At 42.5% G+C, this 22,199-nt stretch overlaps 1 protein-coding gene across 6 annotated transcripts in view; it reads left to right on the top strand.

Moving 5' to 3' along the window:
- KCNQ2 (potassium voltage-gated channel subfamily Q member 2) overlaps positions 1-22,199 on the top strand; it is a 123,858-nt gene that overhangs the window by 60,275 nt on the left and 41,384 nt on the right. For 3 of the 6 annotated variants that reach the window (XM_040437551.1, XM_040437549.1, XM_040437548.1), the window contains exons 9-11: positions 856-882; positions 3,010-3,078; positions 9,236-9,265. The exons of 1 other annotated variant lie outside the window; for it this stretch is intronic. In XM_040437551.1, the coding sequence (XP_040293485.1) occupies positions 856-882; positions 3,010-3,078; positions 9,236-9,265 (126 nt within the window). The remainder of the gene's footprint in view (positions 1-855; positions 883-3,009; positions 3,079-9,235; positions 9,266-22,199) is intronic. 2 more of the 6 variants (XM_040437547.1, XM_040437550.1) reach the window with 2 other exon arrangements.

The following is a 22,199-nucleotide window of genomic DNA, read 5'->3' as shown; positions in this document are numbered from 1 at the left end:
GTCCTGTGTCACATGATTCTTCCAGTCATTCTCCCTCGCCTCATAGGTTCTGTTAACGTCATCGCCTGAGAATTTTGAGTTTGTTTTTAATTTAACTTTCCCGTTTTTGAATTTTGTTGTGATTATTAATTTTATTCTTCTCTTTGCTTTGTGTAATTTTTTTTTGTTTGTTTCTTTTTTGTCTTTTTTTGTTCATTTGACCCCCTCACCCCTACCATTATCAGTAGATGTTTTGTTGTGTCATATGAAAATATGAAGACGGCTCATTCATCAGAGGATACTAGAGGTAACTCTTCACAATGTTCTGGGATATGGGTATGGAATGAATTTTTGGCTAAAACGTCAAAACAGGACTCAAATGTCACGGTAGGAGTTCTAAATTTGGAGAGATAGGTGTGTAGGACTAATAGTCTCAGTTTGAAGGTCCATAAGAACTATAGGGTTGCGTTTCTTGCCTGAAGGGGTCATAAAGAGATTGAGGACAATGTGCATAGCTGTGTCTGTGCTCACATGAAAGGATGGAGCTGCTTACCTTGTTCCACATGTAAGTAGAACTAACCAATCTTTGGACTGATTGAGTCTGATTCTGTTGGTTGAAAATTATAGTTACCATAGACAAACAGGTTATCACTATGAATGCCAAGCATTAGTCCTACTGAGGGCGTCTTTGGTTGGCTTAACTAGATTTTATTATCTAATCCAGATACTACACAAAATAAAAATATAGTGCCACATACAGGCTAGTAATTACTACTGCAATGTGTCATGTTCTTCAGTCCTACCCCCTCAGTTCGAGCACACCCACAAAATTCTTGATCTTTTTTGCTTTTCTCCTCTCTTTTGCTGTTCGACGAGCAGCTCTCAAACGTACGGCGCATCCAGGTATGGCACAGATTTATGTGGAACGTCGTGTCTTCCACCCTTTCCCTGGTATTGTGCTGTCGGCTTGCCATCTCAGCTGTGATTTGTGTACCCTCAGTGACTGTGAAATCTCTGTGAACATTTTGTGGTAACCTTGTGTGTGCATATTATGAGAAAAACACATTATTTTTGGTGATACACCCACACGACATCTGGGAACGAGGAAGTATTTTTAAATAAAAATTTGGAAAATTGCATGAAGTTGACAAAATTGTGAGATAATTCCCCATGATCTGATGTGTTATTTCAGGCTACATTGTGGCTGACATTGTGGCTGCCACAGTGACATCACTTAAGCTGCCATTTGGTGCACTGAACTCATACTCATGACTTCACTAAAGCTACATTCACACGACAGTGAAAAAAAACGTCTGTTAAAAGCGTAAAAACGGTCCATTTTTAGTGGTCGTTTTTTCACAGATGCCTTTCTGAAAAACATCCATTAAAATGGCCTCTTTGAATTGTTTGGGGCAGTCAGTCCGTGAAAATTTACAAAATAGAACATATTCTATTTATTTTTTGACGGACGTTATTCACAGCCTGTTAAAAAAACGGCCACGTGAATTGAACCATAGACTGCAATGGTGCTAAAAAAAGGCTGTGTGACGGCTGTTTTTCACTGTCGTTTTACCGTATACTGTAACTCCATGCTGTTTGTCAATCTGGTAGGGTTCACTTTTATAGGTTAAACCTAGCATTCCCGTCTGTTCCCGTAAATCTCTTGTTGTGTTTCGTCTACATTGGTCATGATATTTTTGTGTGGTCATTTTCCTCATGTCTTACTCCATGTTTGTGGCTAGCAGGTTGTCTTTCCTGAATGATGCCCCTTTAAGTGTTGGAACTATAACACAGTAGTATTTTAGATCATTGCCATCTTCTTGGGGGTGAGGAAGTGTTTATGCCTGAAATTCAAAAGATCTTTAGAGAATCTTCTTGACGACTCAAAATGATCGGACAAAAATTGACACTACTGCAACAAAAACATTTAGCCATAGAACATTAAATACCCCAGGATATGATAGATTAGTAGTCTATGAATAAGATAAGTTGGCCGTTGTGCCCCCCTGTTGAGTTTAATACATCCAAGTTCTGCTGTCAACAGCTGCCATTGTTATCTTGTGGGATCTAACACTTTCCTTGGGCTGACCTTAGGAGTCAGTTGTGGTAGACCTGCAATATTTCTAGGAAATGATGGCTTACTAGCCTCCAAAAGTTGGCAAATCAAAATCATTTTGATTTTAGGCAGTATCTCACTGTGCATCTTGGTGAATACATCTTGGTGTGGTCACCCAACTCTTGTACCATGAAGTCCATTGCTCTGGTGATTTTTCAGTTGGTGACCCGTGAACTTTAGCTCTTTCGGTCTTCTTTGCTGTCCCACGATTCAAGTGACCTTCACAATGTTACGTGTTACATATTTTAATAGTACATAGCTCGCCGCCTGTAGTAGAGATACTTGGATATAGGCAGATTTGCCTGTGATCCTTTCCATGATGTCTTCACCCATAATGTACCAGTGATTTAAAAAACATTGAAGAAGGGCCCGAAAAGCCAGTAGTCATAACTCAGAAGCCCTGTTATCTAGACATAAGAAATATGGTAAGGCATCTTTTAAATGAATTATTTTGACATATTCAATATCAGATACAGATCAAGACCCAAATCTTGGTTCATATACGTTCACCAAATTTTATGATGTTCACTCGATATATGCATTATATGAAATTCTTTACTCCATAGCTTCCCAGCTGGTGACACACAGACAAATTTTGGCTAAAGCGCTGCCATTCCTATTAACTTTCTATTGTTACATATAACATTTTCAAAAATATTTACGCCTCTCCCTTTCCCACTATAATGGAATACATCATCTGGTATACATCATCACACATCAATGTTAATATTAATAAATAGGATTCATCTGAGTCTTCGGAAGCCTACCCATACCAACAATATACTTAATAAATGGATTGTAAAAAAACAAAACAAAAAAGAATAAAGATAATCAGGAAAGAAAAAAACTTTATTAATATAAATTTTTGGTTACAATACATTTCTGACACACTGTCTTCTATATCCTTTTCTTAGGCTGATTCCACCACTGAATCAATTGGATCTTTTACGGAACCTGAAGAGCAAATCGGGACTTACATTCAGGTCAGATGTGCAATGGGGGGAAGTTTTAGTATGTTGATCAATGAAGCAAATTATTATTTTTTATGCAGCTTAATATACAGTACCTGATATATTGATGAAGGTCTGAGCTGTGTTGCACCATGATTAACCCTAATCATCTTCATCTCTTCCCATTTGTGGCCTATCGTGGATACTTTTGCTGCATCAAAAGAGTTGATTCCAAGTGGCCCTCAGGGGCTTTTTGGATAGTGCTTTGAATTTTGATCGATCCATATCAAGGAGTTTTATATAAAATATTAGAAAAGTAACTTGAAAATAAGAGTTCACATACTATTTTTGGGGTTTAGGTGATTTTATATACTGTTTTCATATATTGTCTTCCCCCATTCACTACAAGGGAAGATCTAACAACTGTGCTGAATCCCCTCAGTGGTCCGATCGCAACTAAGCCGCGTGAGCGAATCCAGTTGCATCATTCAAGGCCATGACATGACATATAATGTAACGAAAAAATCAGGGTATAAATATTAATTTATCCTGAAATATTTATCTACAATCTTCCTGGATTTGCCTTTGATGTTCTGTGTCCAGGATCAGTCATAGTGAACATTTTTGTGAATTATTTACTCCGTGACCTCTGTGTGAACATGGGGGTCAGTTTTAGCTCTTTTTTTTTTTTTTGACGCACATCCAAGTTTGTGTTCAGCTTTGAAGGCGATCAGTATGCGGTTTCCATGGCTACAGGCTAGTGCGGTTACCATACCAACGCCTCCCTCTCCACTTGTGATTCATCTTTTCCTCGCATCCGAGGATGGAAGCACAGTGACTCCCTAATGGCCGAGAAGAACACAATTATAAGACCACTCTCCCCCTTTATGATACAGTTTTGGATTCACAGTTGCTGTTTGGATACATTTTTATCTTTTGCTGTTTTATTATATTAGTTACTATTTATCCCTCTTTTCCCAGATCATGTATCTATATGGGTTCATTCACACTACCGTTTGTGTTTTGCGGTCAGCAAATTGCGGATCCGCAGAACACGGGTACTAGCCATCAGTGATGGCCAGTTCGCATTGTTCACCCGCGAACATATGCGGGCTGCCATCTTTTTTCACAAGTCCAGTGAGGCACAGGTAAGCCCTTACCTGTGCCTGTGCGCGAGCCGGTCTGAAAACAAGTGCGGTCACCGGGAGCAGGCAGTTCCGAGAAAAGCCCGATGAAGGCCCCCGGCGGCTGTTCTCAGAACTGCCTGCTCCCGGTGACCGCACTTGTTTTCAGACCGGCCCGCCTAAGGGCTTACCTGTGCCTTGCCGGACTTGTGAAAAAAGATGGCAGCCCGCATATGTTCGCGGGCGAGCAATGCGAACTGGCCATCACTGCTGGCCATGTGCTTTTCACATTTTGCAGAACGCACATGGCCAGCCCCATGATAGAAATGCCTATTCTTGTCCGCCATTGAGGACAACAATAGGACATGCTGTATGGAACGCGGAATGGAACGACAGACGCGGACACCACACTGTGTGCTGTCCGCATCTTTTGTGGCCCCATTGAAATGTATGGGTCCTCACCTGTTCCGCAAAATTGTGGAATGGATGCTGACCCAGAAATGCGGTCGTGTGAATGCTGCTTGTGTGAGCCTGCTGAAAACCACTCTATAATAAAACCGTCACAGAGAGAATGTTACGTACAATGCATTGATATCTGTGCCGTATACAGTATGTCAAGATTTTTATGTGTCTTATGGCTATGCTGACCCTGAAGCATTAGCCACTCTAACAAAAAAGGTCCTTATAGGGGTTTTCCAGGAGTAGATAATTGATGACCTAGGTTATCAATATCAGATCGGTGGGGTCCGACTGCGCCAATCAGCAGTTTGAAGAGGCCATGTCATTACAGTGAGCACTGTGGCCCCTTACTGGGTCAGTGACTAATGAGATATCCTGAGGATAGGTTATCAATATTCTACTTCAAGAAAAGAAAAGGGGGTTTCCAGCTTTATTTTCTTATTTTGATTTCCATTCCAGCCTGCGGTACCTGTGGAAAAATCCATACTCGCCAGCTCCCTTCTCCTCTTTTCTAGTTCACAGGCTATCTTTACTGATCATCCCATCTCTGTCTGTAAACTTCCGGATGGACAGGGTCATGTGTGTGGCTGCAGCCAATGACTGGCCTCAGTGGGGACCTGTTACCAAACAGCACCTGGCACTTGGGGACTTGTCACCACTGAAGCCAGACATTGGCTGCAGCGGTACACATGACCCTATCCATCCGGAATTTTAGCGGTGAGGAGTATGGACTTCTGCACAGGTACCATAGGCTTTAGTGAAAATAAAATATAAAAAAGCTGGAAAACCCCTTTAAATATGTTGTCTCTTCCCCCCCCCCCCCGATATTGATGACCCGTCCATACCTATGACCTATTCAGGTAAATAGGGACGAAGTGGTTGTAATTACACTGCACCGCCACTATAAAATCGACGGCTTGCAGGTAAACATTGACGAGACCTGCGGCCCCTTCAAACAGGTGATCAGCAGGGTGTCAGGAGTTGGACCCCCGGCAATCTGATATTGATGACATATGAGGACAGGTTATTGATATCGGAAAACTGGACAACCGATTTAAGTTACTTAAAGGGGTTCTGCACTTTGTTTAAACTGATGATCTATCCTCAGAGCTAAGATCCATTCAAGTGAACAGAGCTTAGCCCCGCCCAGGCCAGTGATACTAGTCGTGACGTCACTGGGCCAGCGGTAAACGGTGAGAAGGCCGCGGCGCTGCTGGAGCGCCGCTGCCTTCTCAAACAGCTGATCGGCGGGGATCCCGGGTGTCGAACGTCCGCCGATCAGAAGCTGATGTTCTATCCAGAGGAAAGATCATCTTTTTAAACAAAGTGTAGAACCCATTGGGAAGTGCAACTCCAAATTGTTGTATTACAACCAGGTGCAAGTTTCCAATAGTTCCAAACAACAATAGAAGTCTGCTAGACCCTACAGACAATTTTACTCTAGGATTCTGTTGTGTTACTTTCCCTCCCCTGGAAGCATTGGGCTCGGCAGTATTAGATGGGGAACCAGAGTGCCTATAACTCCATAGCATGGGTCTGAAGGGCATCAATGTTCCATTTGCATGAAGCAGAAATTATTGAATGGCTCCAGCTTGTGAAATTTTGAATCTTTTATAGGTTACCCACCAGGCCCTATACATTATTTTATAACAGTATTGAAGCTTTTAAGTTATTAGTATTATCATTATATTTTTAATTTTATTATTATTATTATTATTATTAATATTATTATTTTAGGGATTATTATTGATGAAATGAATATATTTTATGTTATGTGCTTCACTTTAATTTTAATTTAGTCTAAATGTATTCATTAGAGAGTCACAAGTCACATCCCTGGTACACTACTCACAAAAAGTTAGGAATTTATGGAAAATGTAAAAAGTTCACTCTACAGTGATATTATATCATGTAAGTAAGGCATTTAAGTAGAAACAATGGTGATTTCCTCATCTCAAACATTTTATTGAAACAAAAGCCAACACCAGTGGTGGGTATACCCCCACAAAAAATGTCAATGTCTCAAAAACGTATTATGTGGCCTTGAGCATCAATTACAGCTTGACAACGACGTCTCATGTTGTTCACAAGTCCAGTGGTCCCCAACCTTTTTTGCACCAAGGACCAATTTCATGCAAGACAATTTTCCCAGGGACCGGGTGTGGTGGGGGGTTTATAGGGTGGGGCTCAGGGGGTGGGCAGTACTTAGGGGGGGTGCTGGTCGGCGCATAGCAAAACACAAGGTGCATATTAATAGTAACCTCATCATGTGTACCTGACATTAATGGTTAACCCAATGTTGGCCATTATTTGATGAGGTGCTTGGGGCCACTTACTTTTAATGTGAGGTACAAGGGGGTTACTAATGTAATAGCACCATGTACCTCAGATTAATAATAGGTGACCCCGTCTTCTCAAATTATGGCTACTGGCAACATTGCGGTTAGTGAGTCACATTAACCCCAAATATTGGATCCAGAGCCATCTGGATCCAAAATTGCTGGATGTTATCGGAATGCCAGCTAGCTCCATTGACTAAGCAGGGGTATTTCTCCAGCCGAATCCTGGCATATTTGCCGGGTAGCGGCTGGATCTCTGCCAGACTCCATTATAGTCCATGGGACCGTAAGACATTCTGGTAACATCTGGCAATGCCGGAACTAGATAGCTCCGGCAGGTTGCTCTCTGTAGAACAACATGCAGGAACTAGCCAGCAGTGTGAAATAGGCCTTACTATTACATTGATATCTCCCTGCCTTTATTTCAGGCTGACATGGTATACCTGAATTGGCTGCACAAAACTGACTAGGGTCTAGTGGTCACTGGGCTCTGCTGCACTGGGCTCTGCTGCACTGGGCTCTGCTGCACTGGGCTCTGCTGCACTGGGCTCTGCTACACAGGGCTCTGCTGCACTGGGCTCTGCTGCACTGCTGATATTTTCAAGGTGACATGGAAGAGGAACTGCAGGTCTTTCTCCCGCTCACTCCCTCAGATACTAGCTGAAACTGGATGCCGACAACCCCCCTCCCCCCTCGGGCCGTCATGTTTATTTCCATTGGTGGGGCAGTGAGACCTAACTAATCCCTGCCTCACTAGCCCTTTTCAAGCATTTTCATTGGTGGTAGTAGCTGGCCGGCATCACAGTTGGAAGGAAGGAACGCTCTCCTTCCTTCCCGCTGTACAGCCGCGCGCTGTGTGTGACCGCTCCTCTGTATTGCCGTGGCCCGGCAAACAATCCTCCAGGGCCCGGTCCTGGGCCGCGGCCCAGCGGTTGGGGGCCGCTGCACAAGTCCACTTATTGTCTGCTGAGACATGGCATCCCATTCTTCTTGAAGGGCGGCCCTCAAGTTATTGAGGTTCTGGGGTACAGAGTTACAGACCTCTACATGGCGAATCCCATAGGTTTTCAATTGGATACAGGTCTGGAGAAAGTCCAGAGCACTGCATTTGAGGTACCCCAGTCTCCAGCAGCCGTTTCCTAATAATGCAACCGCAATGAGCTGGCTCATTGTCGTCCGTGAAGATGAAATTAGGCCTGTGTTGTTAATGCAGAGGCACAATGACTGGATTAATGCTGTTATTCAAGTAGTATGGGCTTGTCACTGTACCATTCATAAAGTGCAGAGCTGTTCTGTATTGACTAGACACACCTGTCCACACTGTAACACCACCACCACCAAAGGCAAACAGTGTCTGATGCATAACGCATTCTTTGACGTCTCCAACATTGTTGGCGGCCATCACTTCTGCTCAGCATGAATCTACTTTCATCAGTGAACAGCACTGAGGCCCACTGGTCCCTCGTCCAGCATAGATGCTCCCTGGCCCATGCAAGGTGATGACGCCTGTGGTGTATGTCGTCCGGTTTTGAATGGTCTAACGTGACACTTTGGTGCCTCTCACCTCCCTTAAATGTGCCTGGAGTTGTGTGGAATTCATTATCCGGTTCTGCAGGGCATTATTCACAATAAAGCAGTCAACAGTGTGGGATGTGGCCAAAGGACGTCCACTTCTATGCCTTTCTGTGACTCTTCAGTCTCACTGCATCTCTGTTGAAACCTGCTGATGACACTCTGTGACACTCTAATCTAAGTGGCCCCTTCCGTCTCAGAACATCCTGCTTGAAACCTTGCAATGGCGAGGTACTGTTTAAATACCAATTGTAATTCAATCAGGAAATCTATTGGGCGATTCATAGATCAAACATCTGTTGTGAATTTTGCCGTTAAGCTCCTTGTTAGAGAACAGCAAGTTGTGCAAAAAGTTTTGAAACATTGAACAGTTGGACATGGGCATTCAAAGGTTTAGAGAATGTCACATTAAGTTCACCTGTAAAGGCTAGAGTGCATTTTAGTTTTATCCTGAAATTTTACCCACATTCCAAATATCCCTAACTTTTTGTGAGTATTGTAGATTAGACTAGTACTGTATGTAATTTTTCACTTTCTTTTATAGTCTGCCTCCTCATCCCCTCCCCTTGCAGCCACAGTTCCTCGCTTGCTTAAAATCTTGCTTCTGTTCCTGGAAAATGGTAGCTGAGAATTAACAGAGGATGCATCATTTTATCATTGCATTACAACTAACATAATATTGCTTCTTGTTTTAAGGAAAGAGCAGCAGGCTGAACCACCACCCAGGTTGGTACCCGGATGTGTCATGTCACCATACTGTATGCCCCCCTCATTCATGGTAACCCTTACTGATGCTCACCCACCAGCTTCTGTGGCTACACAATCCCTTTCTCGAATGCCTATTCTTTGTACTCCCCCTAATGTCACTAACAGCTCATTGCCTCTGTCACTTTCACACTACATGGGGCTTCTACACAAATGGCTAGACAAACTGAAAAAAAAAAACATGTAAAAAAACTCTTAAACATCTGTGGCTTTATGTGGTTTGTGTCATCAGTCAACACGTTCCTTCTGATTCTGTCTCTGAGTAGCATAAGGAAGCATTTGAAATTTTGGGTAATGATCAAACTGAAGGGTTTGACCTCACACAACCCCCTCTGTTTTTGAAGGGAACCTGTCACTGAGATAGATGACCTAAGGCTACCTACCCACATTGTGGATTACGTGCGAGCAAGACAGCTGGCACCCACGTGCAGGTAGCCTTAAAATCCCAAACTAGAGGATGCAGGTATTCCCACTAAACATCATCCTAAAGTTCCAGTCTCTCCTCTCTTATAGTTGAATGCAGGAGGGCCCTTTCTTCAGCCGGACAGGTTCATAAGTACCAGATGCTCCTAGCATTAAGGGCTCATTTACATGACATCAGTTTTTGCCGACCGCAAATTGCAAATTCGCAAAACACGGATACCGGCCGTGTGCCTTCCGCATTTTGCGGAACGGAACATCTTTCTCCATGATAGAAATGCCTGTTCTTGTCCGCAGTAAGAACAAGAATAGGACATGTTCTATCTTTTTTGCGGGGCCACGGAATGGAAGTGTGGACAGTATGACTGCTGTCCGCATCTTTTGCAAACCTATCGAAATGAATGGGTCCGTATCTGATCCGCAACATTGTGGAACAGATGCGGACATTAAAATATGGTCGTGTGAATAGGCCCTATGCTGAGAGCATGAGAAATTCTATGTACCTGACTGGCGACCGTAAGAAGTGCTAGGGTGGCCTCCTGGGCATCGGCCCACCGGGAAATTTCCCTGTAGGGTCTATGGCCAGTCCACCCCTCTCTCTTTTTGCACTCCCTGGTGATGGGAAGTACCTGAGATGGCCAGTTACTACTTATCTATCTTATCTCCATACAGTAGATATAGCATGCATCTTTGGCAAATGAATTATTAAAGGAAGTCTGTGACCCAGCACAATGCCTTTTAGCGCTATCTCAGAATGTAATGATACCTTTCACTTTGTTATCCGTTGCTTCATTCTGGAGTATAAGTACTTTTAATCTATATGCAGTGGCTCGCATGGGAGACGTGAGTGGTAGTCTTGTTAGAGGTGTTAGTACTCACTGTGGCAATGCACTCCCTAGGCTGTGCACAGTAAAGAGGGGGCGCATCTTTATTTCCCCGGGGCACGCCCTGGTGAAGGTCTCCTGTCGAATGGAAGGTGGGGTACCCTTGGTGATGGTAGATGGTAAGGTGCATGGCAGGCAACGTAGAAGGTGTTGAAAATGATGAGTGATGAGGTATTCTGGTGCGGTTTAACAATTTTGTAGCCATTTTGTAGTGTACCAGAAGCTGATGAGCTCATAAGATGGTGTTTTCATTGATGAAACCACTTCTTAGTTAGTACATAGTCACCTAATATGGAAGGCACTAAATAGCTAAAAAAATATTATTATGCCACCATAAATTTGCTACTTCGATAACAACATTGTTTAATACTTAATGGGCTGCGTATTTGTACATTTTGCAAAATGGCTGCCTTTTTTGTAAGTGGCAGGTACATAATAAATTAACTAGGGATGAGCGAATTTCATATTTTGAAATTTGTTTTCGGTTTGTGTTGTGGTATTTACTGAATTGCATTATGGTTTCCATTACCACGGACCATAACGCAATTCCATGACGGAATGCATAACGAAATGCCTTTAGAGGCATTCCGTTATTTATTCTGTCATAATAGAAGTCTATGGCCTGCATAACGGAAACTGGACAGATCTGTTATGCTGGAGTCCTCTCCTGCATAACGGAAACCGGACGGATCCGTTAGGCAGGCCATAGACTTCTATTATGACGGAATAAATAACAGAATGCCTCTAAAGGCATTTCGTTATGCATTCCGTCATGGAATTGCGTTATGGTCCGTGGTAATGGAAACCATAATGCAATTCAGTAAATACCACAACACGAACCGAAAACGAATTTTAAAATATGAAATTCGCTCATCACTAAAATTAACCACTGTCATCACTACATGTTGTTTGTCCATCGTTTTCGATGAGGACCTTGACATCTGATAGATCTTCGGCCATTAGCGATGTATGGCTAATAAGGCCTATATTAGCATTAAATGTTTTGTTACATACTAGTGAACATACAAATATGGATGTTTTTGTTTCAGCATTTGCATTTGCAGCTTTATGTTTACGAAGTGTATGCTTCTCCTGTGCCTGGATTGTCCTTCTGGATTCGTATGTCTGGCAACCCTGATGGATCAGGGAACGCCATGTATAACGATCATGTGCCAGAGATTCCCACGAGGTGATGTTGATATCCAGGGACTTAAGAGAGGCTTTCAGTGTATCCCTGTATCGCTTCTTTTGCCCCCCCCCCCCCCTTCCCATGCGATCGCTTACCCTTGGACAGCTCACCATAGAAGATCTGTCTAGGGATGCGATGGTCTGGCATCCTTACGACCTGGCCTGCCAAGCGCATCTGGGCTTTCATCAATAAGGTGTAAACCGATGGTAAGCCTGCTCTGGAGAGGACTTCTGTATCTGGCAACTTATCCTGCCACTCGATCCTCATGATTCTATGGAGGCAAGTCATGTGAAAGTGGTTCAGCTGTCTAGCATGTCTTCTGTATACTGTTCATGTCTCACTAGCATACATCAGGGTGGTTAACACTACAGCCTGGTAGACTTTAAGTTTTGTAGCAAGGCTTATTCCACGGCGGTCCCAATGGTCCGCAGTCTGCCGAATGCAGAACTTGCCTTTGCAATTCTGCAGTTGACCTCGATGTCAATTGTCACTGCACGGGAGAGGGTACTGCCAAGATAGGTATATTGGTCCGCTGCATGCAGCTTCTGTCCTTTCACTGTGATGGTAGGTTCTTGATATTGGGCTTTCGAAGCTGGCTGGTACATCACTTCGGTTTTCTTTGCGTTAATGATGAGGCCAAAGTTGTCACATGCTGCTGCGAATTTGTCCATACTGGCTTCCATTTCCTGCTTTGATTCTGCATTAAGGGCACAATCGTCAGCAAAAAGAAACTCACGAAGCACAGTTTCCTTTACCTTGGTGACATCCTGGAGTCTTCGTAAGCTGAACAGTTTCCCATCGGTTCTATACCTCAGATTGATTCCTAGTCAACTGTCCTGAAAGGCATCTGACTGCATGGCTGAAAACATTATGCTGAACAGGGTTGATGCGAGCACGCACCCTTTTTTCATGCCATTTGTGACAGGGAAGGCCTCTGAAGATTCACCATTGCTCAGAACCCGAGCCACCATACCATCATGTAATTCCTGTACCATCAGGATTAATCTGTCTGATCATCCAAACTTCGACATAATGCACCATAAGCCTTCGCGACTAACTGTGTCAATAGCCTTGGTAAGATCTATAAAGGTGGTGTATAGTTCACGTTTTTGCTCCTGACATTTCTTCTGAAGCTGTCGAGCTGCAAATATCATGTCCATCGTGCCACGCTCTTTGCGAAAACCCCACTGTGTCTCAGGTAGCAGACCCCGTTCCAGATGATCAATCAGACGATTTAGCAACATTCGTGCCAAGAACTTGCCTGCAATTGATGAAAGTGATATTCCTCTATAATTATCGCAGATTTGTCTATTTCCTTTCTTCTTATAAAGGTATACGATGGACGCGTCTATCAGTTCCTGAGGTATGGAACCTTGATTCCAGAAAGACTGGAACAATTGGGTGAGTTTTTTAACAAGCACTGCACCACCAGCCTTATAGACTTCCACCAGAATTCCATCAGATCGGGGGCTTTACCGCTGGACAGTTGACTGATGGCCTGTAAGGTTTCAGCCTCTGATGGTGGGACATTCAGGCTATAGCTGATATCCACCTGGGGTATTCTGTCAATTGCATCATTATTGATGGTAGATGGGCGGTTCAGCACAGACTGGAAATGTTCAGCCCAACGCTGTAGAATCAGAGTTTTCTCAGTGATGAGAGTTGTACCATTCGAATCCAGTAGAGGAGAGCTTCCTGAAAACTGAGGTCCATACAGGGATCTGATAGCTTCATAGAATCATTTAGCATAGTTTCTATCAGCAAACTTCAGAATTTCATCTGCTTTGGCACTCAGCCAGGAGTCCTGCATCTTACGGAGTTTACTCTGTATAGTCCTGCGAGCGTTGATAAAAGCATTTTTCTTTGCAGTTGACGACAGGTCATTTTGATGAGCACGGTGAAGCCGATGTTTTTCGGCTAGCAAGGCCTTAATCTCTTCATCGCTTTCATCAAACCAGTCCCGCTGTTTCCTGCATGCGGGTCCGAGAGCCTTAAGTGCAGACGAATGCAAGATGTTCCGGAAGCATTCCCAGTCCTTCTCAGCACTTTCCTGCATTTGCAGGGCTCGTGAGTTGATTTTCAAGATCTATTACCAATGAGGCTGCGATATTGGGATTTACCAATGTATTGACATTGATCTTCTTTATCACAACTCTGTTTCCCTGTGGCCGCTTCTTAGGTTTGATGTGGATATTTAGTTTAGAAATGATGAGTCAATGGTCAGTCCAGCAGTCAGCACTCGGCATGGCCTTAGTTACTCTTGCATCCTGTATGTCTTTCCTCCGCACTATGACATAATCAATTAGATGCCAGTGCTTGGAGCGTGGGTGCATCCAAGATGTCTTTTTGCGAGTAGGTAGGCGGAAGATGGTATTAGTAATGACCAAGTCATGAGCAGCACATGTCTTCAATAGTAACAGACCATTGCTGTTACATGTGCTGATTCAGTTTTTGCCAATGTCACCATCCCAGGTGAAGTGATTGGATCCCCCTCTTGCATTAAAATCACCAAGTAGAATCATTCTGTCAGTGCGAGTCACAGATGAAAGTAGGGCATCGAGATCATTATAAAACTTGTCCTTTACTTCATCTGGATTTGTCATTGTGGGTGCATAGGCACTGATCAGCGTAGCTTGTTTTCCACGTAGAAATGGAAGTTGCAGTGACATGAGCCGACCGTTTACACCCTTAGATAGATTGGCAAGTTGGCGAACAAGATGATTTTTAACCGCAAAGCCAACTCCAGGCTCACGACGTTGATCACTTCCACGTCCACACCAAAAGAATGTGTAGCCGCCTCCTGTTTCTGTGAGTTGACCTTCACTTGCTAAGCGAGTTTCACACAGGGCTGCAATGTCGATGTCGAACCTTGCAAGCTCTCTAGCTACCAAAGCTGTTCTTCTTTCTGGGCGATCTGCTAATGGGTTGTCTTCAAGCGTACGTACATTCCATGTACCAATAGTAAGTGGTAATAACTTTTGTCTCACCTTGGGTTTTGTATTTCGACCGTATGAAATTGGATTCCCTCCAGCCACTTTAGGCTGGACAGGGTTTTGAGAGAAGCAACAATGTTTAGGGCACCTTTTCTAGCCCCTTTCCCATACTACAGAGGTGAGCAGTCACTCAGGTAGACGCTGAATCCAGCTGTTGCTTCGTCAGCATGAAGACGACCTTTAGACCTGAGCCGCTTGTATGCAGGTCCGCGTCCACAGCTCCCAGTGATTCCACACCTGCTGCTTCATCGCTCGCCTATCGCCACAGGACTTATAACTTATAACTGGTCGAGATGTCAAGACTTGTGCATGAATCGGATTTAAGTGAGGGAGAGGTGCGCAGAGTCAGCCTCACTCTCTCTTCCCAGATTACATCTTGCTCCAATGGCAGCACAGAAGTTAAAGATGGGCTGGGTGCAGCGGTTGACCAGGGCGTCTTTCGTGTCTTTCCGTGCTCTTAGCGTACCACATCGCTTGCAGATACTACCTTCATGACCGTTGGTCCTATTTAGTAGCGCTCATCCGCTCACTCTGCCAGACTCTGTGTTCACATGCTCGGGATAGACAAATCCCCCTGTTACCGAAGGTCAATGACCCGATGACTACTCTCAACCTGGTTTAGCCAGCCTGTTGAAGCTTTTGCCCGGGGTGTGGCGAGAGTATCCGGTGGGAACAAAAGGTGTACGAGCTGCTCTGAAAAGAGCATGACATGCCCTCCACCAGAGGTACTACCCCTCCCTAGACACCCCAGGACTATTTATGTAGTCATCACTACATAAATATACAGTAAAGTACATAATAACCCAGGCTGGTCACCCATGCATGAACTCCGTGTTACAGACAAGTTACATTTTGACCTTTTACATGTCATTTCATAGAATGGCAGGACTGGTTAGTTGGCAGCTGGGGTGGTCGTGTAGAAATGTAAAGTGAATATACAGAATATTTTAATTGATGGTGTGTAATTTATAATTCAGCCTCTGGGTGGCTCAGTGAGTCAGGGATGAGGTTTAGCTGTCTTTTTGCAGTAAGTATCTTCTATGGCTGAGCAGCAAAGACACAGTACAATCAGGCTATATGACCAGCGTACATGTAATATACTTATCCCTTCTCTCATCTCCCTTTTTTCCTGTTTCTTCTGCTTCCTTTTCCATTTTCTGTTCCTCTAAAATCTCTCTTCTTGTCTTTTCCTTAACCATTTCTTTCTTTGTTTCCTTTAGGGCTCTTTCACACGAGCTGATCCCATGTGTGGAATCCACTGCGTGAAAGAGTGCCAAGCCCCGCTCCGGACAGCAGAGACCCGGAGCAGTAACATGATTGATAATGCTCTTTGCCTTTCTGTGACCTTTTTACTACAAAATCACGGTGACAAATTTATCTCATTGTGATTTTGTAGTAAAAAAGATCACAGAGAGGCGCAGAGCATTATCAATCATGTTACTGCTCCGGGTCTCTGCTGTCTCTCTTTCACGCAGCAGATTACCCGCACAGAATCCGCTCGTGTGAAAGAGCCCTTATATCTTCTATCTTTCCTTCTTTTCTTCTGCTCTTCTTTCTGCCCTATTCCTTTTTCGCATCCCATTTTCTCTTATCCTTTCTTCTCCATTCTATTTCCTTCTCTTCTTTCTTTCTTTTTTTATTCTTCTTGTCATGTTTCTTATCTTCCCTTACTTCTTTCTCCAATTATTCATAATGTCTTTATATTATTTATTTTTTTCCTCTCTCCTTTGTCTTTACTTTCATTCTTATCGGTTTTTATTTCTTCCTACACTGTATGACCGCTTGATCTGGCGGTACTGGTGAACCCCTTAGTGACCACCCATACGTGTTTTACAGCGGTCACTAAGGGGCCTTGGGCTGGAGCACTGCTTTTTTACAGCGGCACTTCATCCTAAGTTAGCGCTTTAATCAAGCGCTGGAGCTCCATGCCCACAGCTACCGTAGGTAGCTGAGGGCTCGGGGCAGTGATCAGAGACCGCGACAAGCGGTCTCGGATCACGTGATCACCGTGATCTGCTGGCAGAGCTGCTGGCAGTAAACTTTCTCTCTCCTCTCATGTAAGAGAGGAGGGAGAAAGTCTCCGGTGCTAGGATCGGGTCCCCCAGCTTCCCCCGTTCCGGACAGCAGAGACACGGAGCATTAACATGATTGATAATGCTCTTTGCCTCTCTGTGATCTTTTTACTACAAAATCAAGATGGCGGTGGCAGCCCGGGGCATGCGCACACTATAAGCCGGCCGCCGCCACCCCTGCAAAGTTTCTCTCTCCTCTGGAGAGGAGAGAGAGTTTTCAGTTATGCCCCCAAACAAATTAACCGCCTCACGTCCGCCCATAGGATATAAACGTCCTATGGGTGGACGTCTATTTCTGACAGCACGTTTTAAAACGTCCTGTCAGAAATAGCAGCTGCACGCTAATCGTGCAGCTGCTGATCGGGTTGCCCGCTGTCAGTGACAGCAGGGCAACCCTAAGACAAGGCAGGGACAGTGCCCAGGTGTCCCTGCCTTCACGATCGCTGCAGACACAGCGCTCACCGAGCGCTGTGTCTGCAGAGCAGGAAGCGCTGTGCGCTTCCTGTTCCGGCCCGGCGGTCATGTGACCGCCGGGACCGGAGAGTGCAGGGGCTGTGTGAGGTCTCTCAGAGACCTCGATCAGCCCTGCTGTGAGGCTGTACAGCGCTGGATTGCTGCTGTACAGCCTCTATAGGGGTGCATTTGTCCTGTAACTGGGGCTACTATGTCAGCCCCAGTTACAGGAGAAATCAACTGTGAAAAAAAAAAGAAAAAGTGAAGTAAATGTCCCCCAGAGGTCTTGTATGACCTTATGGGGGACGAAAAGTGTAAAAAAAAATAAAAAAAATAAAGGGTTGAAAAAATAAAATAAAATAAAGTTTCACATGTAAAAAAAAAAAAAGTTCCCAAGTTAGGAATAAAAAAAAAAAAATTAAAATAGAAAAAATAAAGTAAAATAGACATATTTAGTATTGCCGCGTCCGTAAAAACCAGCTCTATAAAAATATCACATGACCTAACCCCTCGGATGAACACCGTAAAAAATAAATAAAAAAAACTGTGTCAAAACAAGCAATTTTTGTCACCTTGCATCACAAAAGGTGCAACACCAAGTGATCAAAAACGCGTATGTCCCACAAAATGGTACCAATAAAACCGTCACCTCATCCCGCAAAAAATGAGCCCCTACATAAGAAAATCTCTCAAAAAATAAAAAAACTATAGCTCTTAGAACATGGAGACACTAAAACATAATTTTTTTGGTTTCAAAAATGCTATTATTGTGTTAAAGTGAAACAAATAAAAAAAAGTATACATATTAGGTATTGCCGCGTCCGTAAAAACCAGCTCTATAAAAATATCACATGACCTAACCCCTCGGGTGAACACCGTAAAAAAAAAAAAAAAAAAACTGTGTCAAAACAAGCAATTTTTGTCACCTTGCATCACAAAAGGTGCAACACCAAGTGATCAAAAACGCGTATGTCCCACAAAATGGTACCAATAAAACCGTCACCTCATCCCGCAAAAAATGAGCCCCTACATAAGAAAATCTCTCAAAAAATAAAAAAACTATAGCTCTCAGAACATGGACACATTAAAACATAATTTTTTGGTTTCAAAAATGCTATTATTGTGTAAAACTTTAATAAATGAGAAAAAGTATACATATTAGGTATCGCTACGTCCGTAACAATCTGCTCTATAAAAATGTCACTTGACTGAACCCCTAAGGTGAACGCTGTAAAAATAAATAAATAGAAACTGTGCTAAAACAACCAATTTTTTGGTCACCTTGCCCCATAAAGTGTTATATTGAATGATCAAAAAATCATATGTACCCAAAAATAGTACTAATAAAACTGGCACCTTATCCCCTAGTTTCCAAAATGGGGTCACTTCTTGGGAGTTTCTACTGTAAGGGTGCATCAGGGGGCTTCAAATGGGACATGGCATCTAAAAACCATGTGGAGTTCCTTTCCTTCTGCGCCCTGCCGTGTGCCCATACAGCAGTTTACGACCACATGTGGGGTGTTTCTGTAAACCGCAGAATCTGGGTAATAAATATTGAGTTTTGTTTGGCTGTTAACCATCGATGTGTTAGAGAAAAAAATTGATTAAAATGGAAAATCTGCCAAAAAAGTGAAATTTAAAAATTTGATCTCCATTTTCCTTTAATTCTTGTGGAACGCCTAAAGGGTTAACAAAGTTTGTAAAATCGGTTTTGAATACCTTGAGGGGTGTAGTTTCTACAATGGGGTCATTTATGGGGGTATCCACTATGTAGGCCCCACAAAGTGACTTCAGACCTGAACTGGTCCTTATAAAGTGGGTTTTGGCAATTTTCTTAAAAATTTGAAGAATTGCTTCTAAACTTCTAAGCCTTCTAACGTCCTAAAAAAATAAAATGACATTTCCAAAATGATGCCAACATAAAGTAGACATATGGGGAATGTTAAATAATAAATATTTTATGAGGTATCACTTTCTGTTTTAAAAGCAGAGAAATTGAAATTTAGAAAATTGCGATTTTTTTTACATTTTTGGGTAAATTTGGGATTTTTTCATAAATAAAGGTGAAATATTTTGACTCAAATTTATGACTATCATGAAGTACAATGTGTCACGAGAAAACAATCTCTGAATGACTTGGATAAATAAAGGCGTTCCAAAGTTATTACCACATAAAGTGAGATATGTCCGTTTTGCAAAATTTGGCCTGGTCAGGAAGGGGGCAAAGGGCCCAGATGGGAAGTGGTTAATAAAGGTCCAGGACCCCCCCCCCCCCAATACAATTTTTTTTTAAATGGCGCAGACATGCACACTGTTTACTGTGCTGAAGATTTGCCTTCAGCACAGTAACCATTAGGGACCAATAGTAATGGTCCCTGATCATGTGGTCTCCATGATAAACCTATCATGGAGATCACATCCATTATATTTACTAACACAGCCAGGACATCTTCTGTGAGGAGAGAGAGATCAGACTTCTGTCCTGGCTGTGCGATTTGTGCGGTCAGTGGGTGTATGTCATTAGGCGTCCGTCATTAGGTCTTCACAATGTTAAAACTGCGCTGCTCACCAGAAGCTCCACTCAGACCACCTGAGTTTGCGTTGACATTAATCAATGCACCAATCACTGGCTTCTTGCTACACATCTATTCGCCTGTCCTACAATTGTCAAGACCGCAATGAGATTTAATCACAAACCAGCTTTTATTATACTCACAAACATGCGAGGGACATAGACATATAAAACAATTTGACCGGCTTCCCGTCTATCACCTGACCCGGGTTTCACCTTTTCTTCGTCAGGGGTGCATGTCCCGCCCAAGACGGACGTGTTTTTTTATATACAAGTTATGCTCCTCCTCTCACTTAGTTTGCATTAAAAACGTATAAAAACACTATATAACAAGTAAAAACATTGGTTTAACACATACAAAGTAGCTCATTAGCTCTTAAAATTCATAAAATCAACAATCCTTCTCATTACATCACATATGCATATACTGTATACTTTATTCCAACATCACATGTCCGTATACGGCCAATCGGAGAATACTATCAAAACCCATTCAGAAAAAAATACTACCCCCCCATAAGCATCTATTCATACTCAAGTTCTCATTTCTCATGATAATTTTCAAAGGAATTATTATTATATATGAATGAGCATCAGTTTACAGGCTCTCTCCTTATTAACAAGGAGCCAAACATCCCTTTTATACAAGACAAGGTTTTAAATCAAACTCCATATTTAACCCTGCAGGTTGCAGAGTACCCAATTTGTGAATCCATTCTATCTCACAGCGATAGGATCCTCTCCCCGCCATTTGTTAATCATACGCTCAACTCCAACTAATTTTAACCCGGACAGATTTTTATTATGTACTCTACATGTTTTCAGCCCTTTTTTTTTATATTTCTTATGTGTTCCTGTATAATGGCACTCCAGCATGTAGACGACCCCCATGGTTTCACAGGACAATTCACCTCCAATCTTAAAAGCACCACCATTGCTTATAGATACCACTTCAGTTACATTAGGTCTTCTATCTTTCTTTTGACGGTTTTTGCACGGCAAGCCGAAACCGCACCATGTGAACACATCTTTTTTGACACCTTCATTTTTTAAAGGTAAAAAGCTATGTACGAGGTGATCTTTTAGATTAGGGATATAAATTCTGGATGAGCAGGGATCACCTCCCCTAAAACTGGATCATTTTTAAGGACTGACCAATTTTTCCTTATAGCATTTTTAATTAAACCAGCATTGCAATTAAATTGGGTAATAAATGAAAATCTATAATCCTTTTTACTTTGTTTTTCCATTTTTTTGGTTGTGATTTTCCTGTTTTTCACTCTTTTCTTCCCTACACCTCTCTAGATTTTTCTTTTTGTACCCTTTTTCCAAAAAACACTTCTGTATCATATCTCTGTTCCCTATAGGGTTTTTTTTCCGGTAAATTCTTTTAAACTGACCCTTTGGGATATTTTCAATCCAGGGACCGTAATGGCAACTAGTGATATCAATTCATGTATTTGCGTCCGTGGGTTTGAAATATGTCTTTGTCTTTAGTGTATTATCCGCCACAAAAATAGTGATATCCAAAAAATTATACTAACTCAACTTATAGAGTTTGTGAATTTTAAATTCCAGTAATTATTATTAATATTTAGCAAAAATTCCTCCAACCCCAATAATTCACCTTCCCAAATTAACACACAGTCATCGATAAATCGCTTCCATAAACACAATTTTCCCTTTTCTTGTCGCAAATTTAGTATAGAATCTATAAATTCACTTTCCCAGGCGACAATAAATAAATTTGCGAAGGCCGGGGCGAATTTCCCCCCATCGCCGTACCAGTTGACTGTAAATAAAAATTATTCAAAAACAAAAAATAATTGTGACCTAAACAAAATCAATACATTCAACCAAAAATTCCCCTTGTGCTTTAGACATATTCGGATCATTCTCCAAATGCTTCTGAACTGCTCTTAACCCTTTCTTTAGGAATTACCATGTACAAAGACATAACATCAACTGTAGCAAGATACATATTCTCAGTGAATGATCCAAAGTCATTCAATATTTTCAACACATCACCCGTATCCCGCAAATATGAGTCCGTAGCTTGCCTTTCCTCGTATCTTAAATTGTGGTATATGGGTTTAGTATTGATAGTTTCTAATTCCTTCAAAATCCCTCTCCTAAACGCCTCTACACATTCATTTTCTTTAATTACCGGACAAAACTTAGATTTTTGCTGCAATCCCGAGTGAATAATAGTATCCCCTTTTCCCCGATTAGTTTCTATTCTGGGATTTAGGATCGCATATTTTGCTAAATTTAATCTTCTAATATATTTATGCACATCCAAAAAAATTGCA

This window comes from Bufo bufo, chromosome 6 (assembly GCF_905171765.1).
Source record: "Bufo bufo chromosome 6, aBufBuf1.1, whole genome shotgun sequence".
Lineage (NCBI taxonomy): Eukaryota > Metazoa > Chordata > Amphibia > Anura > Bufonidae > Bufo > Bufo bufo.
Note: the sequence above shows the minus strand (reverse complement) of the source record. Positions and strands in the feature narration are given on the sequence as shown.